The sequence below is a fragment of the Thamnophis sirtalis genome, unplaced genomic scaffold (assembly GCF_051295495.1).
Source record: "Thamnophis sirtalis isolate CommonGarterSnake01/CBP01778 unplaced genomic scaffold, rThaSir2_p1.2 scaffold_9, whole genome shotgun sequence".
In the NCBI taxonomy this organism is placed as follows: domain Eukaryota; kingdom Metazoa; phylum Chordata; class Lepidosauria; order Squamata; family Natricidae; genus Thamnophis; species Thamnophis sirtalis.
In genome coordinates this window covers 10,937,800-10,962,155 of record NW_028261389.1, presented here as the reverse complement: position 1 = coordinate 10,962,155, position 24,356 = coordinate 10,937,800, and the positions used below count along the sequence as shown (strand labels likewise).

The following is a 24,356-nucleotide window of genomic DNA, read 5'->3' as shown; positions in this document are numbered from 1 at the left end:
TGGATATATCTAGTCTAATGAAAAGAAGGACCAGGGGTGACATGATAGCAGTGTTCCAATATCTCAGGGGTTGCCACAAAGAAGAGGGAGTCAAACTATTCTCCAAGGCACCTGAGGGTAGAACAAGAAGCAATGGATGGAAACTAATCAAGGGGAGAAGCAACTTAGAACTAAGGAGAAATTTCCTGTCACTGAGAACCCATTAATCAGTGGAACAACTTGTCTCCAGAAGTTGTGAATGCTCCAACACTGGAAGTTTTTAAGAAGAGTTTGGACAACCATTTGTCTGAAGGTGGTGTAGGGTTTCTTGCCTAAGCAGGAGGGTGGACTAGAAGACCTCCAAGGTCCCTTCCAACTTTCATTGTTGCTCGTGGTGAAACACCTTCTGAGGGATCTTCTGAATCCCCAAAAAAGGATATTGAAATTAGTGCCCTCCAGATGTTCTGAACTAGAGTTTTCTTAATACCTCACCATTGACCTATTTACTCTCCATTGTTATTGGAATGTCTGTCTAGTCTAGAAGGTTTAAATGACACCAAGTTATTTACCTGCAATGTAGCTATGAGTTAAATTCTTCTACCATTGTCTTTTGATATCTTGATTGATACATAAAATCTATTATCTGGCCAGTTGGGTCCCCCCTCTCTTTTGACTTTTATATTATATATCAAGTGCTTTCCATAGGCCTGCAAATAGAGTTACGGTAAATCCAGACATCTTACATCTATCTTAATTTTCAGAAAATAACATGGAATCAGGTAAAAACTATTTCAGGCATGTTTTACATCGGTTGTAATTTCCAAGTTTCTAGAAATTGTTTTATGATCAGCCTTTTATTTCTTGTTTTATATATGTTTTTTTGCTGATGACGGCTAGAATACCTGGCTAGCATTTAACAATACTTATACTTTCTTTGAAAGATTGCCTTTAAAAACACACTTTTATAGATCCATGTATCTTTGCTAATAATGCTGCATTAAAAGGCTTTTGGGGGTTTCTTTTTGAGCGAATACAAGAAGCTAGGATGCAGAGTAAGGAAATAGTAATGTACCATCGTTGTTACTTTTCCAATTAGATGCTAATGTTCAAACATAACTTAGAAGGTGGGCACTCCTCTGAAAACCCTCTGTGACCCTAATCACTTGAACTGATTACGAGGAGCTCTTGATTATCTTTGAGAACCTCTATTGTGTAGCTTATGAGTTTAATGCACACGGCGCCTTCCCAAAGCAGGAGTAAATATGCAACATTTCCATTGGTTTTACACAGTGGGGTTTACAGTTCTTTGCTGTTTTCTCTAATCAGTTCCTTACCTGATTTTCTTACCAGGGTTCCCATGCTTGAGGCAGGCTTGCTTTTTCTATTCATTTAGAAAATATATATGGTTGCCCACCTTAACCAAACAACTCTGGGCAACTCACAATATAACACAAAAATACACTTTAAAAATAAACATAGAAAATAGAAAATCTGAGGCACTTCATATATCATTCTCAATCCCCAGACTTGCCTATGCTGGGCTCCACTAACAATGCGGCCTTAATACTTGGAGGAAAAAAGCCAGACTGGAAAATGTTTGAGCAATCAGAAGTTGGGAGTCTGCCTGAACGATTCCCTCTTACGCCATGGCATTTTAAGTCCTGTTTCTACATTTCTTCAAGCAGCCTTATCCACAACTCCTTATCGCTTGTGCTTCTAAATTTCCCAGGGACCCATTAACTTTGAAAACGGCTCCAGTCCCTGTTAACCAGATACAGAATTCTAGAAACATGTCTGAAACTTGCAATTACAAGCTTGTTTGTCTGTGTTGCTTTTATCCTGTGGTTAATATTTCTGCAGAACATCAAGACGTTTCCACTTTTGGGCTTGAGCTTCCTCTTTATGCAGTCCATTCATGACGTTGAAGGCAAACAACCAATTTGATATGTCTTACATGGGTCAAGCTAAGAAACCTACTGCTTTTTTCCGCAGGATGCAAAATATAATGTGTGAAATCTTTCCCCCATGGGATACACTCTGGCTGTTTTGGGGTAGCAACATGACAGTATGGGTGGCAGCTTTGAGAAAGGCAGCCAGTGCATGTCAATGTTCTCAATGAGTGGACTTCAACTCCCAGAAATCCCTAGTCAACATGTTTACATTTGTTACAGAAAATGAGGACAGACATTAAAAAGGGAATGCATGTGTGTATTAACATCATCTCACATGGATTTGAACCTCATCTCAAAAGTAAACTGCTTTTAGAGAAGAAGAAAGCTGCTTCAATGGCTGTCAGAATCCATTAAAAAAAAACAACCTGTAACCAAAAACACTTATTGACATATAATATTTGGACCAAATATTTTTAAGAGCAGGGAATTCCAGAAAGAGCATAAATATTTCAAGTCGCTTTTCTCGTGTTTGCTTTTAGGTAATGGCTAAAAGGAAAGAGGACTCTGGAAAAGTTAAGTTGCTACTTCACTGGACTCCAGAAGATATGTAAGTATTTATACTCAGTGGTACATAATTTTGGCACCTGCAAAAAATAAGATATTTTCTATATTTTACACAAGTGTAGACAGAATTTACAACATACTGAACGGTGACTGACTTATAGCACTGTTATACAGCTCTGGTGGAGAATAAAAATTACCAAGTTAATTCATGCATTTGAGTCTACATTAAGAAAAAGTAATATTCATTAGGGTGATAAAATGGAAAGGGACTTTTACTCTTACTACAGTGCTGAAGACATCAATTGCCTGAGTTAAATTTTATTTGAGGTTTTTGAACCTATTGGAAAGAAGGTATATGCCTTAGCCCTGTGTTAATTAGCACTTTTCCAAAACTAAACAGAAAAGGTAGCCAGTAGCAGAGATATCCTTACTCTTTAATCAGTAAATACAGTATATATTGTTGAATTTTCTTCAGTTTTTTTCATTAAAGACGCATATGATGCATCAGCTTTTCTAAAGGCTGCAAGCATTTTTGTTACCTTGTTAACAACACAGACACAGTTGCTAAAAGGGCTTTGAAATCATTATGAAAAGATACGTTCATTACCAATATTAAAATTGGCAAAGCCCATTTGAACTATAATTAGCTTTTTCAGTAAGCAAAAAGTACAGGATATCAGAAATTAGCAATTTCTAAATGATATGTTCACATATAGAACATATATATCCCTTTTTCCTATTTTTTTTCAAGAGAGGCACAATTCTGTTAATTTTAATTCAATTTAACTCAGTTGACAGTGGACAGGATGAAATGTCCATTTTCAATTAACTTTTGGAAAGCTCCTTAAAATGGGCCAAAATAAATTTGTGGAAAATGTCTTTCAAAATATTTGCCATTGCTTTTCAAAAGTAATTGTAGTTCAGTTTCTCAAATTGAAACAGGTTCTATGTATTTCACTAACCAAAGTGTACTTGAAACTTACCTTTTAGTTAGCGTTGAAGAAATAATGCATGGAGATTTAAATAAAGTCACCACCCGGGGAGGGGGTGCTATTATTTTGAATAATAATATTAATCATTGTCATTAATGCTACTTATGTGGGATTTTGAAAAGCTCCCAATAGGTAGACATTATGCTCAACGACTAAGACCCTGGACTTGTCAGCTGGAGAGCCGATAGCCCAGGTTCGAAACCTTAGCACCAGTAACTGGGTGAGCTTCTGTCCTTGCCCCCAGTTCCTGCCTACCTAGCGGTTCGGAAGCATGCAAATGTGAGCACATAAATAGGCACCATTTTGATGGGAAGGTAGCACCACTCCATGACGTCATGCTGACTACACAACCACAGAAATGACTTTGGCTAGCACCGGCTCAATGGCCTTGAAACAGAGATGAGCCTCCACCACCCTCCTAACGTCAGTTACAACTAGCAGAGTGAAATCCACAGAGGCTCATTTACATTGTAGAGAATACTATCCTTGGAGCCAAACTAATATTCTTGTTATCCCTTCGCATAGAGAGCTATTGTCAAATCATATAGAGCCGTGATGGCGAACCTATGGCTCGCATGCCACAGGTAGCCCACATAACCATTGGTTAGTGCACGCGAGGTGTTGCCCTGTCAGCTCCAGTGCTTATGTGCACACTGGCCAGCTGACTTCAGCCTTCTTTTGAGGCCGTTTTTCGCCCTCTGGAGGCTTCCTTGAAGCCTCTATAGTGTGAAAAACTGGCGCTACGGACAAACAGGAAGTTCAGGTACCGACTTCCAGTTTGCTCATAGGGCCATTTTTCACCCTCCGGAGCCTTCAGGAGGCTTCCCTGAAGGCTACGGAAGTTGAAAATCGGCCCTATGGACAAACCAGAAGTCACCATTCCCGAACTGGAGGGTTTCCCAGGGGTGGGGCTGTTTTCACCCTCCCCAGCCTCTGGAGCCTGGGGAGAGCAAAAAACCCACACTAAAAAAAAGGGGGTGGTGCTTTGGTGGCATGCATGCCATTATGGGTGTGGCACGCCTGCACATGATCCCCCTGCGCTCCCCCCACTTTTGGCACGGGAACCAAAAAGGGTTAGCCATCACTGACAGAGAGCTTCCAGAAGGTGGCCTAGAATTTTGTGCCTACAGATGCTTAATTTGGGCAAGTCTCCTATCCCAATCATCACCAGCTGAAATGGTAGCAATAAAATGTTGCTCCTTGAAAGAGGTGGAGCCCTTTGTAGGTAGAGGGAGAAGAGAGCCTTGTCCTATAACAAAAGGTTTGGAATTGCACTCCCAATAACAGTTAAGCTGACTGTGATGCTCATAGAGAAGTAGATTTCCAAATCTTTTTGGCAGTGCAACATTGGTGTGGATTTTTATTTCCCATGAAAAGTGACAGCAGCTCTTTTACCAGTAGCGACGGTGGAGAGCAAATCACTGACCTTTTTTTTTTGAATATTTTATTTTATTCATAGTCTTCCTGATGTGTGGGTCAATGAAAGTGAAAGGCATCAATTAAAAACTAAAGTAGTTCATTTATCAAAACTACCAAAAGATACAGCTTTGCTTCTGGACCCAAACATTTACAGGTAAATCTCTGCATTTCTGGATGTTCTCTTTGCTCAATGTGACTTGACGCCTTGCGCAACTTTTTGAAGCTGTACCAGAACTGCTATCCATGCAGATAGTCCAAAGTAGTCAGCACTATTCCGCCTTGATCATTCCACCTTCGCTAATATTTTGGGCAGATGTTAAGAGTAAAGAAACATTTCACTATTTTGACAGCATCCAGAAGTTAATTTTCAAGGCATGAGGTCACATGACAGCTTTTGAACTTAAACTCTGGCTGGTAAATATGTGTATTTACCGAGTGTATTTTACTTTTTTGTGCTTGGTGTACAGAAAGTCTAGTAAAGGAGGTACATTCAATGGAATCCTGAAAGATCACTTCTCTTAAGATCACATGCTGGTTTGTATACCAATTTTTTAAAGTCCAAATTTATCTTTTTTTAAAAAAAAATCACATTCTGTTCAGCCTGTAATACATATAGTATTACTTTAATATCCGTGCAATTTAAACGAATTAAATGCCTTTCTTCTTTTCTTTTTGGGGTTAGGATGGGAACAGACCTATCATAATTTACTACTGAACTTTTACTATACAATTAAATTCTATATTTTTTCATAAGTACTCCGTTTCCCTGAAAATAAGACCCATTCCAAAAATAAACCTAGCATATTTTACATGTGCACCTAATAGAAGCCCTACCCCCAAAATAAGCCCTACTTAAGAACCAGCGCGGATGGGCGCCCACCTATTGCATCTGTTTGCTCACGGTGCCGCGGCCACAAGATGTTGCGGGGATGGAGCTGCCCCATGCACCCCACACCAATTTACCTCAGGGCCCCCGCAGCCAGGTCATCCACGCCCCGGCACCTGCCTCACGGCCATAAGCGGCAGGAGCCCATGTGGCCGCCAGCCCACTTCTGCTTGCTCACAGCTTCAACGGAGCAGGAAGCCAAGCGGGCGTGTTTGTGTCATGGCCGCGAGGCGAAGCAAGAGTCAGAACGTGGATGGCCTGGCTTTGTGGGGCTGAGAAAGGCCAGCGCGGGGCGCATGGGGCAGCTCAGCTTCCCCCCCCCCCTCATGGTAGTGGCACTGCCCCACTTCACCCAACAACAAACCAGTAGAAGAAGTGGGCCTCCCGTACATGGGAGGAAAAGACACCCCCAAAAATAAGCCCTAGTGCTTATTTGGGAGCCCAAAAAGAAAATAAGACCAGGTCTTATTTTGGGGGGAAACACGGGTATGATTTTGTGAAAACACTATAAATGTCACCCCAAAGTTGATTTTCAAAAGGCAACTGAAGTTTCTTGGGTCTTTTTTTCCTTGCAAGCATTTCACTTCTCACCCAAGAAACTTCAGAGAACTGAAGAAGCTTCTTGGATGAGAAGGGAAACATTTTCAAGGGGGGGAAAAATCCAAGAAAGTCTAGTTGCCTTGTGGAAAAGCCCTTTTGGGACAACCGTAACTTGGATGATTGAAACTCTCGATAGGCACCACAAGTGTCCATAACTATCTCTCCTGTGCTTTTTTCCTCCAAAGGTAATCTGAAAAGAACTGATTTAGCATCAAAGATAAAGCTGATATTTTGCTGCCATTGGGTCTCTTAAATGTTAGAAGCTCCAGGTTTCTAATGCCTAGCAAGCGTTATTACCAGTAGTCCTTGACTTACAACCATTCATTTAGCGACCATTTGACCTTAGAACAGCATTGAAAAAAGTGACGTATGACAAGTCCTTGCATTTACAACCATCGCGACATTCCCACAATCATGTGACCAGAATTCAGCCACTTGGCAACTGGCGTGTATCTATGACAGTTGCAGCTTCCTGGTGTCACACAATCACCATTTTTGACCTTTGCTTCCAACCAGCAAAGTCAATGGGGGAAGTCAGATTCGTTTAACAACCGCATGATCCGTTTAATAACTTGCAGTGATTTGCTTAGCAACCATGGCAAAAGAAAGCTTATTAAAATCAGTTGTAATCGGTTATAAAAGCCACTCCCTTGCTTAGCAGCAGAATTTCTAGTCCCAGTTCTGGTTGTAAGTCAAGGACCTCCTTCCTCTATAGCCAATCTCAGGTTGCAGAGATGGGAAAAATATTGGCCCGAAACATTGCGGAATTGTTGTCAAGTGAATGGAGGCCAGTTACCCTCATCCTGACAAATTCTATACACAGCAGTATGTTTATAGAAATGCATAGACAAATAAAAGATGAATGAATCAAAAGGATTAAAAAAAATGTGAAATTTAAGTGAAATATATTAGGAGGGAAAACATTGTAAAGAAGAATGTACCGATTTAAAACTGCTATATTAAGAAGGAACATGAAGTTCCAGTGTGTTGTATAAATGTAGCCTATATCTTTGTATTTGTACGTCTAAAATTTTTAAAAAAATAAAAGAAATGCATACTATAGGCTCATTTGAGTCCTAGAAACTTTTTAGCTTACCTTTTATTTCTCATACTCAAGATTAATCTATTAAATTTTTGCCTTGGGGAAAATATATGACGTTAAACGTATTATTTATCGGAAGTAATCATAGTGGCTAAATTTGCAGTATTATAAGCACAGCTGTATGGCTTTTAACATTTTTTTGGGTTTCAATTATGCACAGTGCCATAATGTAAAGTCATAGTTCAGACCTGGCACTAGTTTCTGAAATCCTCTCATTTTTAGTCTGCTTCTTAATTAAATATATGAAGCTTTGAAGGATATACACAAAAGACCTTTTGGCAATTGCAATCTTTGTCCAGAGATACAGTAGGAGCAAGGCAGATGTTCCCATTAGAAATAATGGAAAACATTGTGATAAATACAGCTTTGAAACTCCATACCGGCCTCAGCTTGCTAAGTATGAGAAAGATAAAAAGCTTATTAATTAATCCTTTTGGGGGGGGGGGCGAAGTGAGAGGTGTGAGTCTGTTTTTGATTAGTGTGAATATTTTCTGTGGGGTCCTTTACTCCTTTTTCTGAAAGATAATATCCACATAGCTGCAATTCATATCAATGTCTGAAGAATAAACAGAAATATGTCATTCCTTCTGCTTCTAGATGTTTCGAATACTTACATTTTTTCCCACTGATTTCAGCATGGTTGCCACCTTCAGAAAGCACACCAGTCTCTTCCCTGACAGTAGAAGTATTTTTCCGTAATGCCGTCTTAATTCCCAACAGGAAGGACCTGTTAACCAGGGCAAGTTAAATTTCCTTTGAGAAGCCACCAATGCTGTGTTTCCTTTTCCTTCCAGAACAATGCCACAGAAGAGGTTGAAGAGGTAAAAATCGACTCGGTGGGAGCACCCAACCTACCATCTTAGTCATTGACCTTGGAATTAGAATTGCACATTCCTTGAGTCCTTTACCTTCATTCACACACACACACACGCACACACAGGGCACACCCACCCGCTCTGTGCCCAACTGCTGCCAGCCTATGATTGGTCTAACCATTCTGTGAATGAAGTTGAAGCACCTATGGAATATATTATATATAAATGTCTAACATACCTTTAATGGGACGGTACAATGGTGAAGCTTCTCCGGCATGCTCACCCATGTTTTTTGTTTTCAGTGGACTCTTTTTGAAACTTGTATTGGATGAACTGGCAATTTGCTGAATTGCCAAGTGAAACCCATCCTGGCCGTAGTTACTCACATTTTTAATTTTATTTTTGGTAAGCAAACTCTTGAAATCTCATCATTGGTAAGCAACAGCTAGAGAGAATTCTTGGTGGACCGTCTCCGTTGTCACTTTAGTGAATTTGTGGTGTCCAATCACATCCTTAAGTGGTGGTATCATGTTTAAGCAAAATGGTGGTGGCATACTTTGAATTTTAGCAGAATATATATATATATATTCATTGGAGGTTGATCAGTGTTAGGTGTTGCTATATATCCGATCCTCTTCATAAGATATTACTGTATTTTAATCAGACTTTTAATAATATCTATACAAAAAAGGAAGAAGAAGAAGCATTGGTTTTATATTCTATTTGGCTTTTAAAACTCCAGCTTGCTTTTAAAGATTATATTGCCTCCCTTTCCCTCCTTTTGGCCTAAATGTTTCTGTTTGTCCAAAAAGAAAAAGAAAAAAGTATTTTTTAAAAAGAAGCATTTAAAGATACAATCGTTTTATGCACCAAAGTTGGCTATAAAAAGAATTAAATTGCTTCCTCACTTTATTAAGCAAGGAATTACGGTGGTTTTTTTTTTAACCCTACAGGAAATAGAAAACTAGTGTACCTTGTTTGTCTTCTATTGAGACAAAAAAAAAGTTGCATATAGAGAACGGGACGTTGCTTGTAAATAGTTTTGCAGATTTGTAATATATTTTTATATCACAAAATGTAGATGTTTTTTCCTAGAGGCATGGAAGTTAAAATGTATATATTATGGTAGAAATAATATTGAAGGATATTGTACGTCATTAGCGCTGCCAGAATTTGTTTAAAGCAAGCACCTTTCTTAACAATACTATATCTCTTGGATTTCCAAGGGACTCTATACTACTGTTAATAAGAACAAAACACATTAGGTGTCCTTTGAGAAATCTCTGAAGGATGCATAATATCCATAGAAGGTTTATAACACCTCACTGCTGAACATGGATATGAAATCAATCTTTTTCCTTGCTTGTTGGAAGGAACAAATGTAAAATAAAAGACTTAATAAGGTAGCTATATGCAGTCAAACTGCATGGTTAACCCTTCCTGTTTAGGAGGATTTTTTATTTTATTTTATTTTGCATTATTACTACAGTGACTTTTTTTTTTTACACTATTTTTTTTAATTAAACAGCAAATAAATTAAAGTCTAAAGTTTTGGGAGATGAAAGGTTTTTTGTTTTTGGTCAAATCGTATAAGGAAAGCTGCCTTAACGAAGGTAAATTTGCTTGTTTGGTTCCTGGTGGATTTAGAATGTTTCCACAAACATTTAAATTTTATTATTGTGCAGATTTAGAAGCACTGCTGACATGGAATGGTTCTGGAATACTGTAGTTGTTTGACAATGGTATTTCATAAAGATCTGTGGCAATGTTAACTATTTAAAACAGATGCCGTTTTGTTTTGTCTCTTTAATTTTGCTTAAGCACTTCCGTTACTGCTTTATCTTCATTAAATGTTCATCTCTTAATTGCTTGGGTTCCCTTTCTTTAAGAAGTATAACATTGCCAAATTAGGTGTTTTCAGATATAGTTTGTATTTGTATTTTTTTTTAAATCTTATTGTTTTATGAATCTCTTGTATGCCATTCATAATTGACAGATGATTGTAGACTTCGCTGGAGTATTTTTTCTAATAAAAGAAAGCAAATGCAACTACGATTTTAAGGTTCTGAATGTCATTTACTGCATTGGGCTATTGGAAAAGTTGGAGCACACTTATGTAAATCATGTATTTTTCTGTTCAAATAAAGCTAGAATTTTATGTATTAAAATACTGCAATACCACTTTCCATGACAAAGGATCCCAAGGCAAGATTTCAAAATAAAAATGAGATTTAAAGCACAGAATAAATTAATTCGTGGAAAAATAACTATGGGAGGTCCTCAACTTACAACCATTTCTTTAGGGATCAAAGTTACAACGGTACTGAAAGAAGTGACTTATGACTGGCTTTCACACTACCATAGCCGCATGCCCCCGTGGTCACATGATCAACATTCTGATGCTTGGCAACTGGCATGTCTCTATGATAGTTGCACTGTCCAGGGGTCATGTGATTGCCATTTCTAACCTTCCCAGCCGGCTCTGACAAGGAGAGTCAATGGGGGAAGCAGGGATTTGTTTAACAGCTGTAGTAAAAAGGTCATAAAATGCGGCTCAAGTCACTTAACAACAACTCTGCTTGGCAATGGAAAATTAGATTATCAGAACACTTAAAATACATTCCTGAACACCCAATACTGTATTTTTTGGAGTATAAGATGCACCTTTTCCTCTCAAAAAAGAAGCTGAAAATCTGAATGCGTCTTATACACCAAATACAGCATTTTTTGCCTCCCGAAATCCCGTCCCTTCACCAAAATGGCCGTGCATAGCCTTTAGGAGGCTTCCAGGGAGTTGGTGAGGTCAAAAATGAGCAAAAAAACGGTTCATTTTTTGTTCAATTTTGCCTCCCAGTCCCCAGGAGCACTCTAAAAGCCTCCTAAAGGCTATTTGTGCCCTTTGGGGGGGGGGGGAATGGGGCCGTTTTCACAAAAAATGGGCCTTTTTTGGGAGGTATGCAGATTGCAGAAACTTTTTTTAAAAAAATTTGCCTCTTCAAAATTTTGGTGCATCTTATACTCCGTGCGTCTTATACTCCGAAAAATATGGTAAGTCTTTTTTTTTGGGGGGGGGGTGTTAAAAAAAGGTTGTCTCAAATAAGAACCATATTTTAATATTCACCTTGCTTATTTACTTTTTCTTTTTTAAAGATAAGTTAAAATTGACTAGATGATGTCTTCAGCCTCAAATCCTAATGATTGCATGGACACACGTAGAGTTGCGTTTTAACAATAACAGAAATCATCTGAAACTTAGGCCTTCCAATAATACTTTTTTTTCAACTATCCAGTCTACATTGTAGCTCAGCCATCTTTCCTGGGCTTCACCTGTTTAGGTTTTCAACATCAGCCCAAGTCGCTTAGTCCTGCCATCTGTTACACATCTGAATGCTTCCATTTTCTTCCAAAGTACACTAATCTGGCCCTGTGAAGGATGTTTGTGAAAGACAAAAACACCCAGTTGTCAGAAGGCAATTGGATGAGATTGCTGTCCATCACCCTGTGCAGCTTTCCAACTACTCTCTTCCCAGGCAACGTTTGACTCTGCTGTAAACAACAGCATTCCCCCCCCCCCTCCACACACACACAACACATGCACAAATGCCTCTACATTATACATAGAGCAGAAAATCATGACAGCCAATTTGGTTCATTCCTTAATGTATTGGACTAACTAGGACAGTGATGGTTAACCTTTTTGGTGCCGAGTTCCCAAAGCGCGCACAGATGCGCTGCGTGTGCCTGAAATCCCAAAATGCAATGTGGTCCTGGCGCATGCGTCCCGCCTCCCCTCACCCATTTTTGGCTTCCAAGTTGGTGCAGGAGGCTTTCCAGGCTCAAAACGAGTGCCGTGAACGGAGCCGAGGTGGCGCAGTGGTTAGAGTCGCAGTACTGCAGCCACTTCAGCTGACTGCTAGCTGCAGTTCGGCGGTTCAAATCTCACCGGCTCAAGGTTGACTCAGCCTTCCATCCTTCCGAGGTGGGTAAAATGAGGACCCAGACTGTGGGGGCAATATGCTGATTCTGTAAACCGCTTAGAGAGGGCTGAAAGCCCTATGAAGCGGTATATAAGTCTTACTGCTACTGCTACTAGCTGGGTGGAGCTGGGCTAGGGCAATGGCTGGCGTACTCGCGGGGAGAGCTCTGGGTGCCACCTGTGGCACGTATGCCATAGATTCGCCATCTCAGAAGTAGGAGATTGAAATTTTAGTCTTCCTTCTCTTAAGCATGAAAGGTGACCCCAACTCAAAACCAGAAACTTGGTGTAGGATAACCTGTAAGTTGCCTTGAAAATAAAGGTGGGATGTACCTTGAATAAATGCTTGGTAATGAAGTTGATGCTTAGATGCACACGTTTACATGTTTTCCCTGTTTAGTTTTGAATGAAAAACACTTTGAAAACAAAATAGAATTAGGTAAGACACACAGGGATTTTAGACAGTCCAAAGAGACTTCCAGGTTGTGTGTTTGGTGTTCAGGAATGCATTTTAAGTGCCCTGGTAATTTAATCTGATGTAGAGTGTGCCTTCGGCTAAAATGTCTTCTCCATTTACTAATAGATGGGGGAGAGACTTGTGAGTCAAAGCCATTTCCCCCAAATCTCTTAATTTCTCTGTTTCCGCTCAACATAGAGCAGGGTTGAGCTACTCTCTCTTAAAAGAATAAGCAGAGTCTCCTAAACTCAAGTGATACCTGGTGGTCTCTCCTGAAAACCCAAATGTCTTATTTTCAGAGACAAAATCGTCCAACGAGGGAATGATCTTGGATAGTTCTTCTATTCAGGGAAAATAGGCGTACAATTGAGCTTAGCTCTGCTACTGTCTTGCAATTTGCATGCCGAACCTTGGCTGGGTTAATACTCTTCAGTCTGACAATTGCCTCCACTGTGATGAATTGTTTGTGCTTGACGCAGGCTCTCTCCTTTGGCAAGATTGATGATCCCTGACCAGTGAGGATGAAAAGAAACTGTCATCACTGAATTAAAAAGCCTGTATACACTTCAATATGAAAGCAGAAGTACTTAACTCTTGCTAACTTTCCCAGTTGTTCTCTGGACTGTCCTTCTGTCTTTGGCTCTGCTCTTCTTAGAACAGGGGTGTCAAACTTGATTTCATTGAGGGCTGCATCAGGGTTGATGGGGGGGACACGGTGGGTGTGGCCAGCTTGACATCACTTGGGTCGGGGGCACCTGTGGTAGCCTGGATGGGGCTAGGGGAATCCTGCTGCAGCCCTCTGCCAGCAAAAAGACTGGATTACTGTAACACGCTCTACATGGGGCTGCCCTTGAAGAGTGTTCAAAGACTTCAGCTACTCCAGAACGCAGCCGCGCGAGCGATTGTGGGTGCACCCAGGTACACCCACGTTACATCTGTCCTCCGCGAGCTGCACTGGCTACCCATTAGTCTCCTGACTCGCTTCAAGGTGCTAGTCGTTACTTATAAAGCCCTACATGGCATCAGACCTGGGTACCTGAGAGACCGCCTCCTGCCAATTACCACCCATAGACCGATCAGATCTCACAGACTAGGCCTTCTCCGGATTCCATCTGCCAGCCAATGTCGGCTAACAACTCCCCGGGGGAGAGCCTTCTCTGTTGCAGCTCCAGCCCTTTGGAACGACCTCCCCGTGGAGATCCGGACCCTTACTACTCTCCCGGCCTTCCGCAAAGCCACTAAGTCCTGGCTGTTCCAGCAGGCCGGGGGGCTGTTGAAGTACCCAGCCCCACGGTAACTATGAATGTTGTGTATTTTAAATTGTTGTTTTGTCTATTTATCCCCCTTCCCTTGTTTATTGTAAGCCGCCCGGAGTCCTTCGGGAGTGGGCGGCATACAAGACCAATAAACTCAACTCAACTCAAAAACACCTTGGGAAGGCCACACACGGCCCTCGTGGGCCCCGTTTTTGGCTGTGACGCCCTTCTGCAGCCCTCTGCCAATGAAAACAGCTGGGGAGGGTCGCATGTGGCTCTCTCGAACTCTGTTTTCACTGACAGACACAACGGGCTGGTCCTTCACAATTTCTAGTTTTGCGAACCAGATCTAAGCATCCTGCGGGCCGGATACGGCCCGTGGGCCTTGAGTTTGACACCCCTGTTCTAGAATACAATAATAGGATTTTATGGTCCTTGTTTTAGTCCAACCACTGCCTTGGCAGGACAAAGGACTGTCCAATCTCTTCTTGAAACCCTCTGGAGCTGAAACACCCACAATTTCTGGAGGCAAGTTGTTCCACTGATTAATCGTTCTCATTGTCAGGAAACTTCTCTTTAGTTCTAGGTTGGTTCTCGACAACCACAAAACAGTCAGCACCAAAAACCAGCCCAGCCCAGAAGATTAAATAACACCACAAATAAATAACAGATACAGGTATGGCAGCTCTCCACCCTTGTGCTTTTAATATTTTTTTTTTAAAAAAGACTCATTTTCAAAACAAACCAAAATATTTGCAATTACGATTATTAATTTTGTTGAGTATGCAGAGCAGATGATCCTTGCAGTTAGGTTCGGGCTCCTTTTTCAATTTGCAACAAAATTTGGCTTCTTAACTTTCTTAGGGCTGCAAATACCTGGGAAATCGGGAAATGGTAGCAAGGAGAAATATAAAACGTGGGTGCCATCCAACAGTTGGTTTCCTGGATTTTTCCTTAGGCGCAAGAGACCTGTTGCTACTTTCTCTTGACCACCTGCCGTCAGGTTGATCCAATTATTGTTCTCGGTAATGTTGCTAAGGTCCAATAGTGCCTCATCCGTGGCAAGAAAATTCTCAAGAACCAATACTCAGCAAGGATCTGTTTTCAGAAGCAGTTTTCTCTTTGTCAACTCTGAAGCTGACCTGACTGAAGCCATTTTGAAGCTTCAATGTTGCCACACTGGAGCTGTGAGATTGGGAGAGGGGAACAGAGATAGCTGGGCTTTTGTAGCCAAAACAAAATACTTTCTCCTGGGAACCAAGGACGTTCCCACAGGTGGCCGGAGAGAGGAGGAATGAGATTACCAGGCAACCAGTTGGCACCTTGATTGGACCATGTGACTGGGAAAGGGGGAAAAACCTTTACTTTTAATTAGGTGAAAACCATGGGAACATTCAGAGTCTTGTTTTCACCAGATTGTGCCAGTATGATATATCCAATAAAACTATTATTTGAGGAACCTACCTGCCTCGGAGTTTTGTTTGCTATGGGTGTATTATTTGGAACCCTGATATTCTTCTTTCTGGAAGAGTAGTGAAAGCAGACTTTTATTAGGTCTGCAGAAGATTTTATCCAGAAATTAGTTCCTTTTTTATAACTAATTTTCCAGTTTTGCACCCCTTTGAGGTGCATAATCCATTTTATACTTCTTTTCATGGACAAGTACTGTAACGTACTTCCCAAACATTTCATTCCGGCGAAAGAACAGGTAATAGCTGTTGTGTATGTCAGAGTTTTCATTCACCCAACATACGTCACCTCATCAGTAAAAGAAAAAAACAACAACAGTGGCTTGATTTGTATAATGTGCAGACTTTGTCTCCTTTTCATTGTAATTAGCTTCTTAGTTATTAAATTAAATAACTTCTATAGTTATTAAATTTGTATATTATCACTAGAGCCGGTTTGGTGTAGTGGTTAAGGCCTCCGGCTAGGAACTGGGAAACTCGAGAGCCGAGGTGGCGCAGTGGTTAGGGTGCAGTACTGCAGGCCACTTCAGCTGACTGTTATCTGCAGTTCAGCGGTTCTAATCTCACCGGCTCAAGGTTGACTCAGCCTTCCATCCTTCCGAGGTGGGTGAAATGAGGACCCAGACTGTGGGGGCGATATGCTGACTCTGTAAACCGCTTAGAGAGGGCTGAAAGCCCTATAAAGCGGTATATAAGTCTAACTGCTATTGCTATTGCTATTCTTGCATAAGGCTGACAAACAAAAGAATTAGAATAACAGAGTTGGAAGAGACCTTAAAAGATCTTCTAGTCCAACCCCTTACTGAAGCACGAAACTCTGTACCTTGTTTAATTTCCATCCATTGCTTATTGTTGTGGCTTCAGGTGCTTTTAAGAACAAGTTGACCTGCTCTTCTTTGGGGCAGCCCCTTTAGATTTTGGAACTGCTACTATTGTGACCTTTTTATTAAATTAGACATATCGATTCCTGTAACCATTCTTCCTAATCTTCTGGATGATCTTGGGACAATCACTCACTCTCAGTCCTAGGAAGAAAGCAGTGGCAAACCACTTCTGCAATCTTGCCAAGCAAACCACAAGAATTTGTTCAGGCAGCCACTCACTAGGAGTCAACAATGACTCAAAGGCATGTGTGCTAAATATCCTAAATTCTAGAATAAATATATGATAACATCAAGATTTACAGTAGATAGCTTGGTGCAATGAGATAGATGGGGAATTCAAACGCGTACATCAAAATTAAGCAAGAATAGTCCACCTTGCCCTACTTCTCCAAATAGTTTAAACAAATACTGATATTCTTGCTGCCACTAACAAAAACAAGAAGCCTACTTAACATGACTAATTCATAATTAACCTCTTCTGCAATTGATCTGAAATGGTTACAGTCCACAAAGCTAGGCTAAGCAAGCTCAGTATTTTGTGTTCAATTTGTTGTTGCCTGCCAGCACAGCTGGCAGCAGATTCAGACAGTGAGGAGGTTGGGGAGGAAGATGGGCAAGTCCTGGAGTCTGGGGAAGGCTCTGATGAGGGCTCTGTGTCGGAGGCAGAGAGGGAGCCAGAGCCGTATGCCAGTTATCAGCTGCCTTCAGAGTCTGACAAACAGCTGGAGCCTGTTCCCAGTGTGCGCGTGCGCAGAGTGGCCAGACGAAGGGAACAGCTAAAGAACAGGAGTCGACTTGGGAGTAAGTCCACAGGTGGACAGTGAATGGTCCCTCCCAGAGGAAATAATAGAGGAGCGAAAGGCGAGTGGAGTTTGCAGGAAACAATTAGTTTGCTTAATTGGTTCGTGACTCTCTGAGACACCTTGCCAAGTTCTGCAGATATCGGCCTGGCAGCTCTCCAAGCCAGATAAGGTCTGTGACTATAAATCCTCCCTTGAAAGACTTTGCTGGATGTGAATGAGCAGAATTCACAGTAAATAAAAGGGTTTTTTGTCGAGACAAGGAGTTTGCTTGGGAAGCCTAGGTCAGAACACAATTTTTGGAATAAAACATAAGCAGATTGTAACGTAGGGTAAATACTCAGAGGAAATGGGCAGTCAACATGCAACGTTAAATGTGCGAATGTTATTCACAAGCATTTAAAAAATTTAAATAGCAGTTAATGGAGGCTCTTGACTGGCATCTGGATTCCATTGGCTTCACGAAAACAGTGTCTTCAAAACTCTTGTTTGCCTTCAAGGCAAAGAATCAAGTGCAGACTCTCACATCCTGAGTGGAAAAGGATACGTGAAAAGGACGGTGAAAAAAATATGTGAAATGGAATATCCTGTATGATGCTAGCAATAACACTTAGACTTATATACCGCTTCATAGTGCTTTTGCAGCCCTCTCTAAGCGCTTTACAGAGTCAGCCTATGGCCCCCAACAATCTGGGTCCTCATTTTACCCACCTCAGAAGGATGGAAGGCTGAGTCAACCTTGTACCTGGTAAGGTTTGAACTGCTGAACTGCGGCTAGAAGTCAGCAGAAGTAGCCTGCAGTACTGCACTCTTACCACTGTGCCACCTCGGTTACCAGCTAGAAGAGATAAAACGGGGAAGTTAAGCATTAGTGAGAAGCCCCTTGGAAGGTTGTGCATGCAGATTTCTTTCAGCTATTTTATGACATGATATTTCCCTCAACCTTCTGCTATTTTGTCCGTGGATTGCTCTCTACGCATGATTTTTAGATACTGCCCTTAGGCAGACCTCTCGGGAAAAATGTAGTCCTTGTTGTCTTTGGCTTTCTTATTATAAATAATATATATGAAGGAAATGAGCAAGTACATGAAGTTTTGATCTCATCAGCCATGGTTTGAACTTTGGGTCGGGACCCAATTTGCGATCTCTGACCAAATTTGGAAAGAGTGTATTCTTGATCTCTCGTAAGGGTTTTATATCAGAGCTTTTGGGCTACAGTTACGCCTTCACTTGTTCAGGTGACTGGTAGGAAGGAAGAATGAAAGGTTTTCTCCCTGTTCCTTCTTTGTCCATCCCCAACCTGCGTGTATCTGAGAGACAGTCATGTGTTGTGACCTAGGCTTCCCCAAAAAGCACGAGGCAGGGTCCTGGTCCCAACAAAACCCCTTTTATTAAACGGATGTGAATTCTTCTCATTCACATTCAGCAAAGGCCTGGCAAACAGTCTTTCAAAGGAATATTTAGGACTACAGACCTTATCTATCTTGGAAAGCTGCCATGTAAATATTTTCCAAATGAGGTGCTGTGCAAGGAAAGACTGGGCACAGAGTCTCTGAGATTCACGGACAGATCTTCACACTCCTGAAAGTGTGAAGTTGAGTTGTTCTTTTCTTCTGGCAGCTCTGCGCATGCGCACATTGGGAACAGGCTCTAGCTTTTCCTCTGCCTCACTCCTGTCTAGCTCCATAGGCACCTGATCACTGCCAGACGGTCTCGGCCTCCTCCCCAACCTCCTCACTATCTGACTCTGCTGTCAGCTTTGCTAGCCACTGATGGACCACAACAACACAGGACACGTTATCTCGGGCTCTTCTTCTTTTAAGATGTAGTTAGCATGTTTCCAGGTTTGCCTTTCCCCATAATATATTTCCTTTCTCTTATGAAGTCTATTTAAAACAAAGTTGCCTTCCATTCAATTTCCCCCTCTCAGAAACACTAACATGCAACAGGCAGGAAGCGTCAACTTCCAACTCAACCTTGCTGGGGTTTTCAATGCCCCAAATTGCTGGTGTGAAAAGATCAGAAGAATTTAAGTTTCAGAAATGTATAGTTCAAATGAATCTTAGGGGAGCCTCTTGACAAGAAGAACAATTTAATATTCAGATAATGGCCAGGGATGGTGAAATCTCTCTGTAGATCACAGGTTATGGTTTCAGTGTATAGTGTGAACCTATTCAATGATGTGGACCAATCCAATTATTTAGTAAATATCAAAACACGGCTTATAATAATGAGCAAACCCTACCTTTGTGTACGTAGGAGCATGTTTCTGTGCATTGCGTAGCTAGGATGTTGGGTTGAAGATACATTTCTTGATGTGGAGGTCAAACTTGAAGCTTTTGGAATGCCATATTGCTTTCAAAGGATTTGCAGTTTCAAATAAACAGATCTTGTAACTTTCTGCCAAGTGAAGAGTTCTATCTTTATAAAAGCTTGCTTGAAATAAAAGAAGGCCTTTTATCCATTTTGGATTGCACAGGTAATAGTTTTTAATAGCCCAGTTTTGGTTTTTTGACCAATCAAGAAATAATTGAAAACCAAAGAAGGAGTGGTAGGGTTATTATTTTTTTGTAATTCCCTTCTTCCCTCCATTGATACAATGGCCAATTATGTGCAAAAATTAAAAAAGAAATGTATTAGATAATGAGAACTGAGTTTTTGCGCAAATATTCCTATCCTATGCGACTCTTAACTGCTTTGCTTTTAATCAAAAAAGATGTGTGAAAACTGATTCTAAACATTTCCACTCCATGTTATTGGCATAGCAGGATTTGTCAAGGAGACATATGGTTTATTCAAAGACAAAGCTAATCTTGGAACACTGACATAGTTAAGCCTTAATTTAAAAAGCCTGTTAAAACAGTCAGAAACAGATGGAAATTTGCCATGGAAACCACTAACATGTAAGGATGAGTGCATGGAGAGGGGAAGAAGGAAGAGAAGCCCATTTGCACAGACTCCACAATTATTCTGAAAGTAGATTTTGGACAGAGGTGTACAGCTGGAAGCCACGAAGTGTCTCATAACTTTAAAAAATGAACCACCAACCCAAATTAAATAACTCAGGCCAAAACCGAAAAATTGAAGAGACAGTCCAGTACGTACTATAATGATTCCTATGGACTCCTCCTCTTTCTCCTCCAATACTCCCTGAAAAGTAAATTCTTCAATTTGGCTGTTTTCACAAAGAAAACCCTGTCTTTCTCCAGTGGAAATGTGAAGATTCCTGGAAGCATATTTTGAAATTCACTCTCAGTTCCTGGGTGCATAGATTCATTCATCCATCCATCATAAGCTGAACATATGTCTTTGAAGACAAGTAGTATCCTCTACGGTTTCACATTGCTGTATAAATCACCATCTTACACAACAGAAAGTTGAGAGTGGATGTGATAGCTGATCTCAGATTTTAGAAGATCTTATCTACTGTGTTTCCCCCAAAATAAGACTGGGTCTTATATAATTTTTTCCAAAATATAATTTTCATCTCCAAAAGGTGCATCAGGGCTTATTTTCTGGTTAGGTCATATTTTCAGGGAAATACGGTACTAAATGCACCCATCTGGCTGACAATCTTAACTGGGGCTTATGTGGGGGGATTGAGCTTATATTACGAGCATCCTGAAAAATCATGCTAGGACTTATTTTCCAGTTAGGTCTTATTTTTGGGGAAACAGGGTAGTCAAGGAACAAAACGTTTGCATGGACATCCACAAGGGAAGAGAAGGATGGGCAAATAGCAATACATGCATAACGGCATCATCTCATAAACGATGCTACAGTTTAGCTACTTGCATCAAGTATGTCATCCTGGCCTTTTCCTGGTTACATCATTAGGTGCATGCCACCAATTTGGCATCATGCGTGTTGCTGTGGTCAAGAGATCTTCAGGGTTCCTTTGGACTGAAGAAATAAAATCAGTAATTTATAATGAAATCCTCTAACAAATAAGTTTAATACCACTATAAGTTATGACCAGGGGTGGGTTTCAACCGGTTCGCGGCGGTCCCTGCGAACCGGTTGGTCGCCGAACCCGGAAGTAAGTAACTTCCGGGAACGGCGAAGGGCGCGCCCGCCCGCCCGCAGTCCTTACCCGGTTTTGATGAATTCTGCGCTTCCACGCATGCGCAGGACGCATACAGTGCATGCGCGATCCTCCAGGAGCAGCTGGAGTGTCGCGCAGACGCTAGTACGCATGCGTGCACCGCGCGCGTGCACGAGGACACTGCCGGCCCCGTTCCAACCGAACCAGGGCGAGAAACCCACCCCTGGTTATGACCGACTAAAAACTGTCGCCTTGGAGTACAGTACCGCTCTCTTCCGCGCTATTGAAAAGTTGCCAGTGTCCTTATCTAGGTAACAGCCAAGGATAAATGTTTAATGATGTCTGGAACTGAGTAATCTGCCTTGTTCATCTTCGCATGAATGACTGCCCTGATTATGCATGGACCTTTTGCTGTTCAGCACCTTGGCCTTTTCTATAGTTAGCAGCAAAATGCTCAATCCCTCTGGTTTCCTTTGCAGCTACTGTACTGATGCATTTTAACGACGAGTAGCAGACTAATCTACAGTAAAGGGGCTTAGATCTGGGCTTAGGAGATGGAGGGCATGTTCGGGAGGTGAAGAGAGGCAGTTTAATATCAAGGATGACTTAATAGGTGACCTTAGAATGCTGAATAACAAGGTGAAATGCAAAATGTCATGCTTGTTTCAAGCTCACATTACTTCCACATCAGGAGTCCGGCAATCATGGGACACTAGAATCAGAATAATCCTGCTATTTTTCTTTAGCATCGGCCTTGTATGTAGGCAAAGTCCATCTGTAATTATAAGTTCACAGATGTCTATTTAGCACAGATATCCTGCAGGATTAATTAGCAACGTCCTTCTTGCATCTCCTGCGCTGTTTATTGCTTCCTGTTCTGCGTGGACGAGTGGCGAATAGCTCCTACCTTGTATTTATGTAGCGGATTTCTACCGTTTGTCGGTTTGGGAAAGTGACACGTGTTTCATTTAATTCTTTTTACAAAGGGAAAAAAAAGTCTCCCCTTATTGATAAAAGAAAAAAAATAATGGAAAGAACTCCCCAGTCTCCGGAATTGCTGAATGCACCCTCATAACTGAGGAAGACACTCCCTTCGAAGAAGAAACTTTTAATCAAAGGAGCCAAAATGAAGCAAGTCATTAATCAGATTAATTAGCACAGAAAACATTTGGAACCCAATCACTGCACAATACAGCTATTTGCTTCCCCCCGCTGGTTTTTAAAAAGTGACAGAGCAAAAATAGCAAAGAAGAGGGTGAGTGACAATACACTGAGATCTTAAATGATCATGAGATAAAGGTTTGTGTTAAGATTTTAATTTTACACACTTCTCCTCTATAGAAGAAGACACACTGTGAAACAGATACCTCTTAAATTTGATTTTCTCTAGGTTTTCTAATAGACGTGTTCTGATCTCATCAGGATTCATGTCTTCTTCTGCACCAAGGCTGTCTTATATTTGCCCAATGAATAACAGAATAACAGAGTTGGAAGGGACCTTGGAGGTCTTCTAGTTGACGGACAATGGCATTTATCTCATTGGAGAAACACCAAGAATGTATTTCTCTTGTGTTGCAGGTGACATCATAGTCAGTGCTGGGATTCAAATAATTTAACAACCGTTTCTCTGCCCTAATGACTGGCTGGGTGGGTGTGGTGATGGTGGTCATGGCCAGGGGGCATGACATGCAGCATTCAGCCTCCTGCACAACCCCCCAGGAGCAAAAACACACCCCGTGCCCTGTTTTGGGCCTATTAGGCCTCCTTGAAGCCTCCTGGGAGCAAAAACGGGCCACGGGAGACTCCTGGAAGGGGCAGGGCAGAAAGGGGCAGGGCCAGTCAGCAATTTAAGTTTGAGTTTGAGTTTTATTTCATTTATATGCCGCCCTTTTCCCTAAGGGGACTCAGGGCGGCTCACAACTCAAAAAGGGAAGGGGGGATACAAACAGTTTAACAAAAACACAAAACTATACATAGTTAAAAAGCACAACAATCATACCATTCAAGATAGGGGCAGCGGATCTTTAGCCCCAGGCCTGTCGGAACAGCCAGGTTTTAAGGGCTATGCGGAAGGCCTGGAGGGTGGTGAGGGTACGAATCTCCACAGGGAGTTCGTTCCAGCGGGTCGGAGCAGCCACAGAGAAGGCTCTCCTCCGGGTAGTCGCCAGTCGACACTGGCCGGCGGATGGAATTCGGAGGAGGCCTAGTCTGTGGGATCTAATTGGTCTAGTGGAGGTAATTGGCAGTAGGCGGTCTCTCAAGTACCCAGGTCCAATACCATAAAGGGCTTTATAAGTGACGACTAGCGCCTTGAAGCGTATCCGGAGACCAATAGGCAGCCAGTGCAGCTCGCGGAGGATAGGTGTTACGCAGGTGAACCAAGGTGCACCCACAATCGCTCGCGCGGCTGCATTCTGGACAAGCTGAAGTTGCTGAATACTCTTCAAGGGCTGCCCCATGTAGAGCAACCGGTTCACTCGAATCAGCTGAATCCCACCACTGATCATAGTCAACATATTGTTGTTGAAGTAGCTACAGAGGCAGGGCTACATCTGTGTCGATCACAGTGTGTTTTGTGTATTAGAATATAAGGGCATGAACAGTTGTGGCTCTTTAATAACTATTTCAGGATGAAGATGCTGTAAATAAATAAAAAGCAATGATCTGGCAAATTGTAAATCCCCCAGAATTAGATTTTTTTTCCTTTTGCTATTATGACTTCTTTCTTATTTATGATTTTACGATTATTCTGCCTAGTTCAATGGTTGGTTAACCTCTCCAAAAGGTCTTCCAGGCAAAGAGGACTTAAAGAGATATATTGCTTAGTGGTAGATGCTCCTGTCTCCAAATGGATTCTGGTCTGAAGCCATGCCAAAGAGCTAGCGCTCCGAATGAATCTGACACCAGGGGTTAAGATCCCGCGGCCTCAAAAGTATGGATAATCTCCAGCTCTCAGAAGACCTTGCCAACAGTGAGGGACTTTAGCAGCTGTGATTTAGTGATAACTGGAAAGCTATCGGTTTTCCTCTCCTTGTAGACAATACTAAGCTCCATAGCCAAAACATCCGAGAAGGCCTTCTCAATCCTAATTAAATAAGTGGAGTACAGAACAACAGAGTTGAGCAGGACCTTGGAGGTCTTCTAGTCCAGCCCCCTGCTTGAGCAGGAGACCCTATCCCATTTCAGACAAGTGCCTGTCCAGTCTCTTCTTAAAAGCCTC

General features: G+C 41.6%; 1 protein-coding gene across 7 annotated transcripts in view; it reads left to right on the top strand.

Moving 5' to 3' along the window:
• AEBP2 (AE binding protein 2) overlaps positions 1-10,304 on the top strand; it is a 51,090-nt gene extending 40,786 nt beyond the window's left edge. For 2 of the 7 annotated variants that reach the window (XM_087722803.1, XM_087722800.1), the window contains 4 exons: positions 2,411-2,478; positions 4,887-5,000; positions 5,314-5,380; positions 8,229-10,304. In XM_087722803.1, the coding sequence (XP_087578929.1) occupies positions 2,411-2,478; positions 4,887-5,000; positions 5,314-5,368 (237 nt within the window). In that variant the 3' untranslated portion in view covers positions 5,369-5,380; positions 8,229-10,304. The other 5 variants (XM_087722804.1, XM_087722802.1, XM_087722806.1 and 2 more) reach the window with 3 other exon arrangements.
• The last annotated feature ends 14,052 nt before the right edge of the window (positions 10,305-24,356 follow it).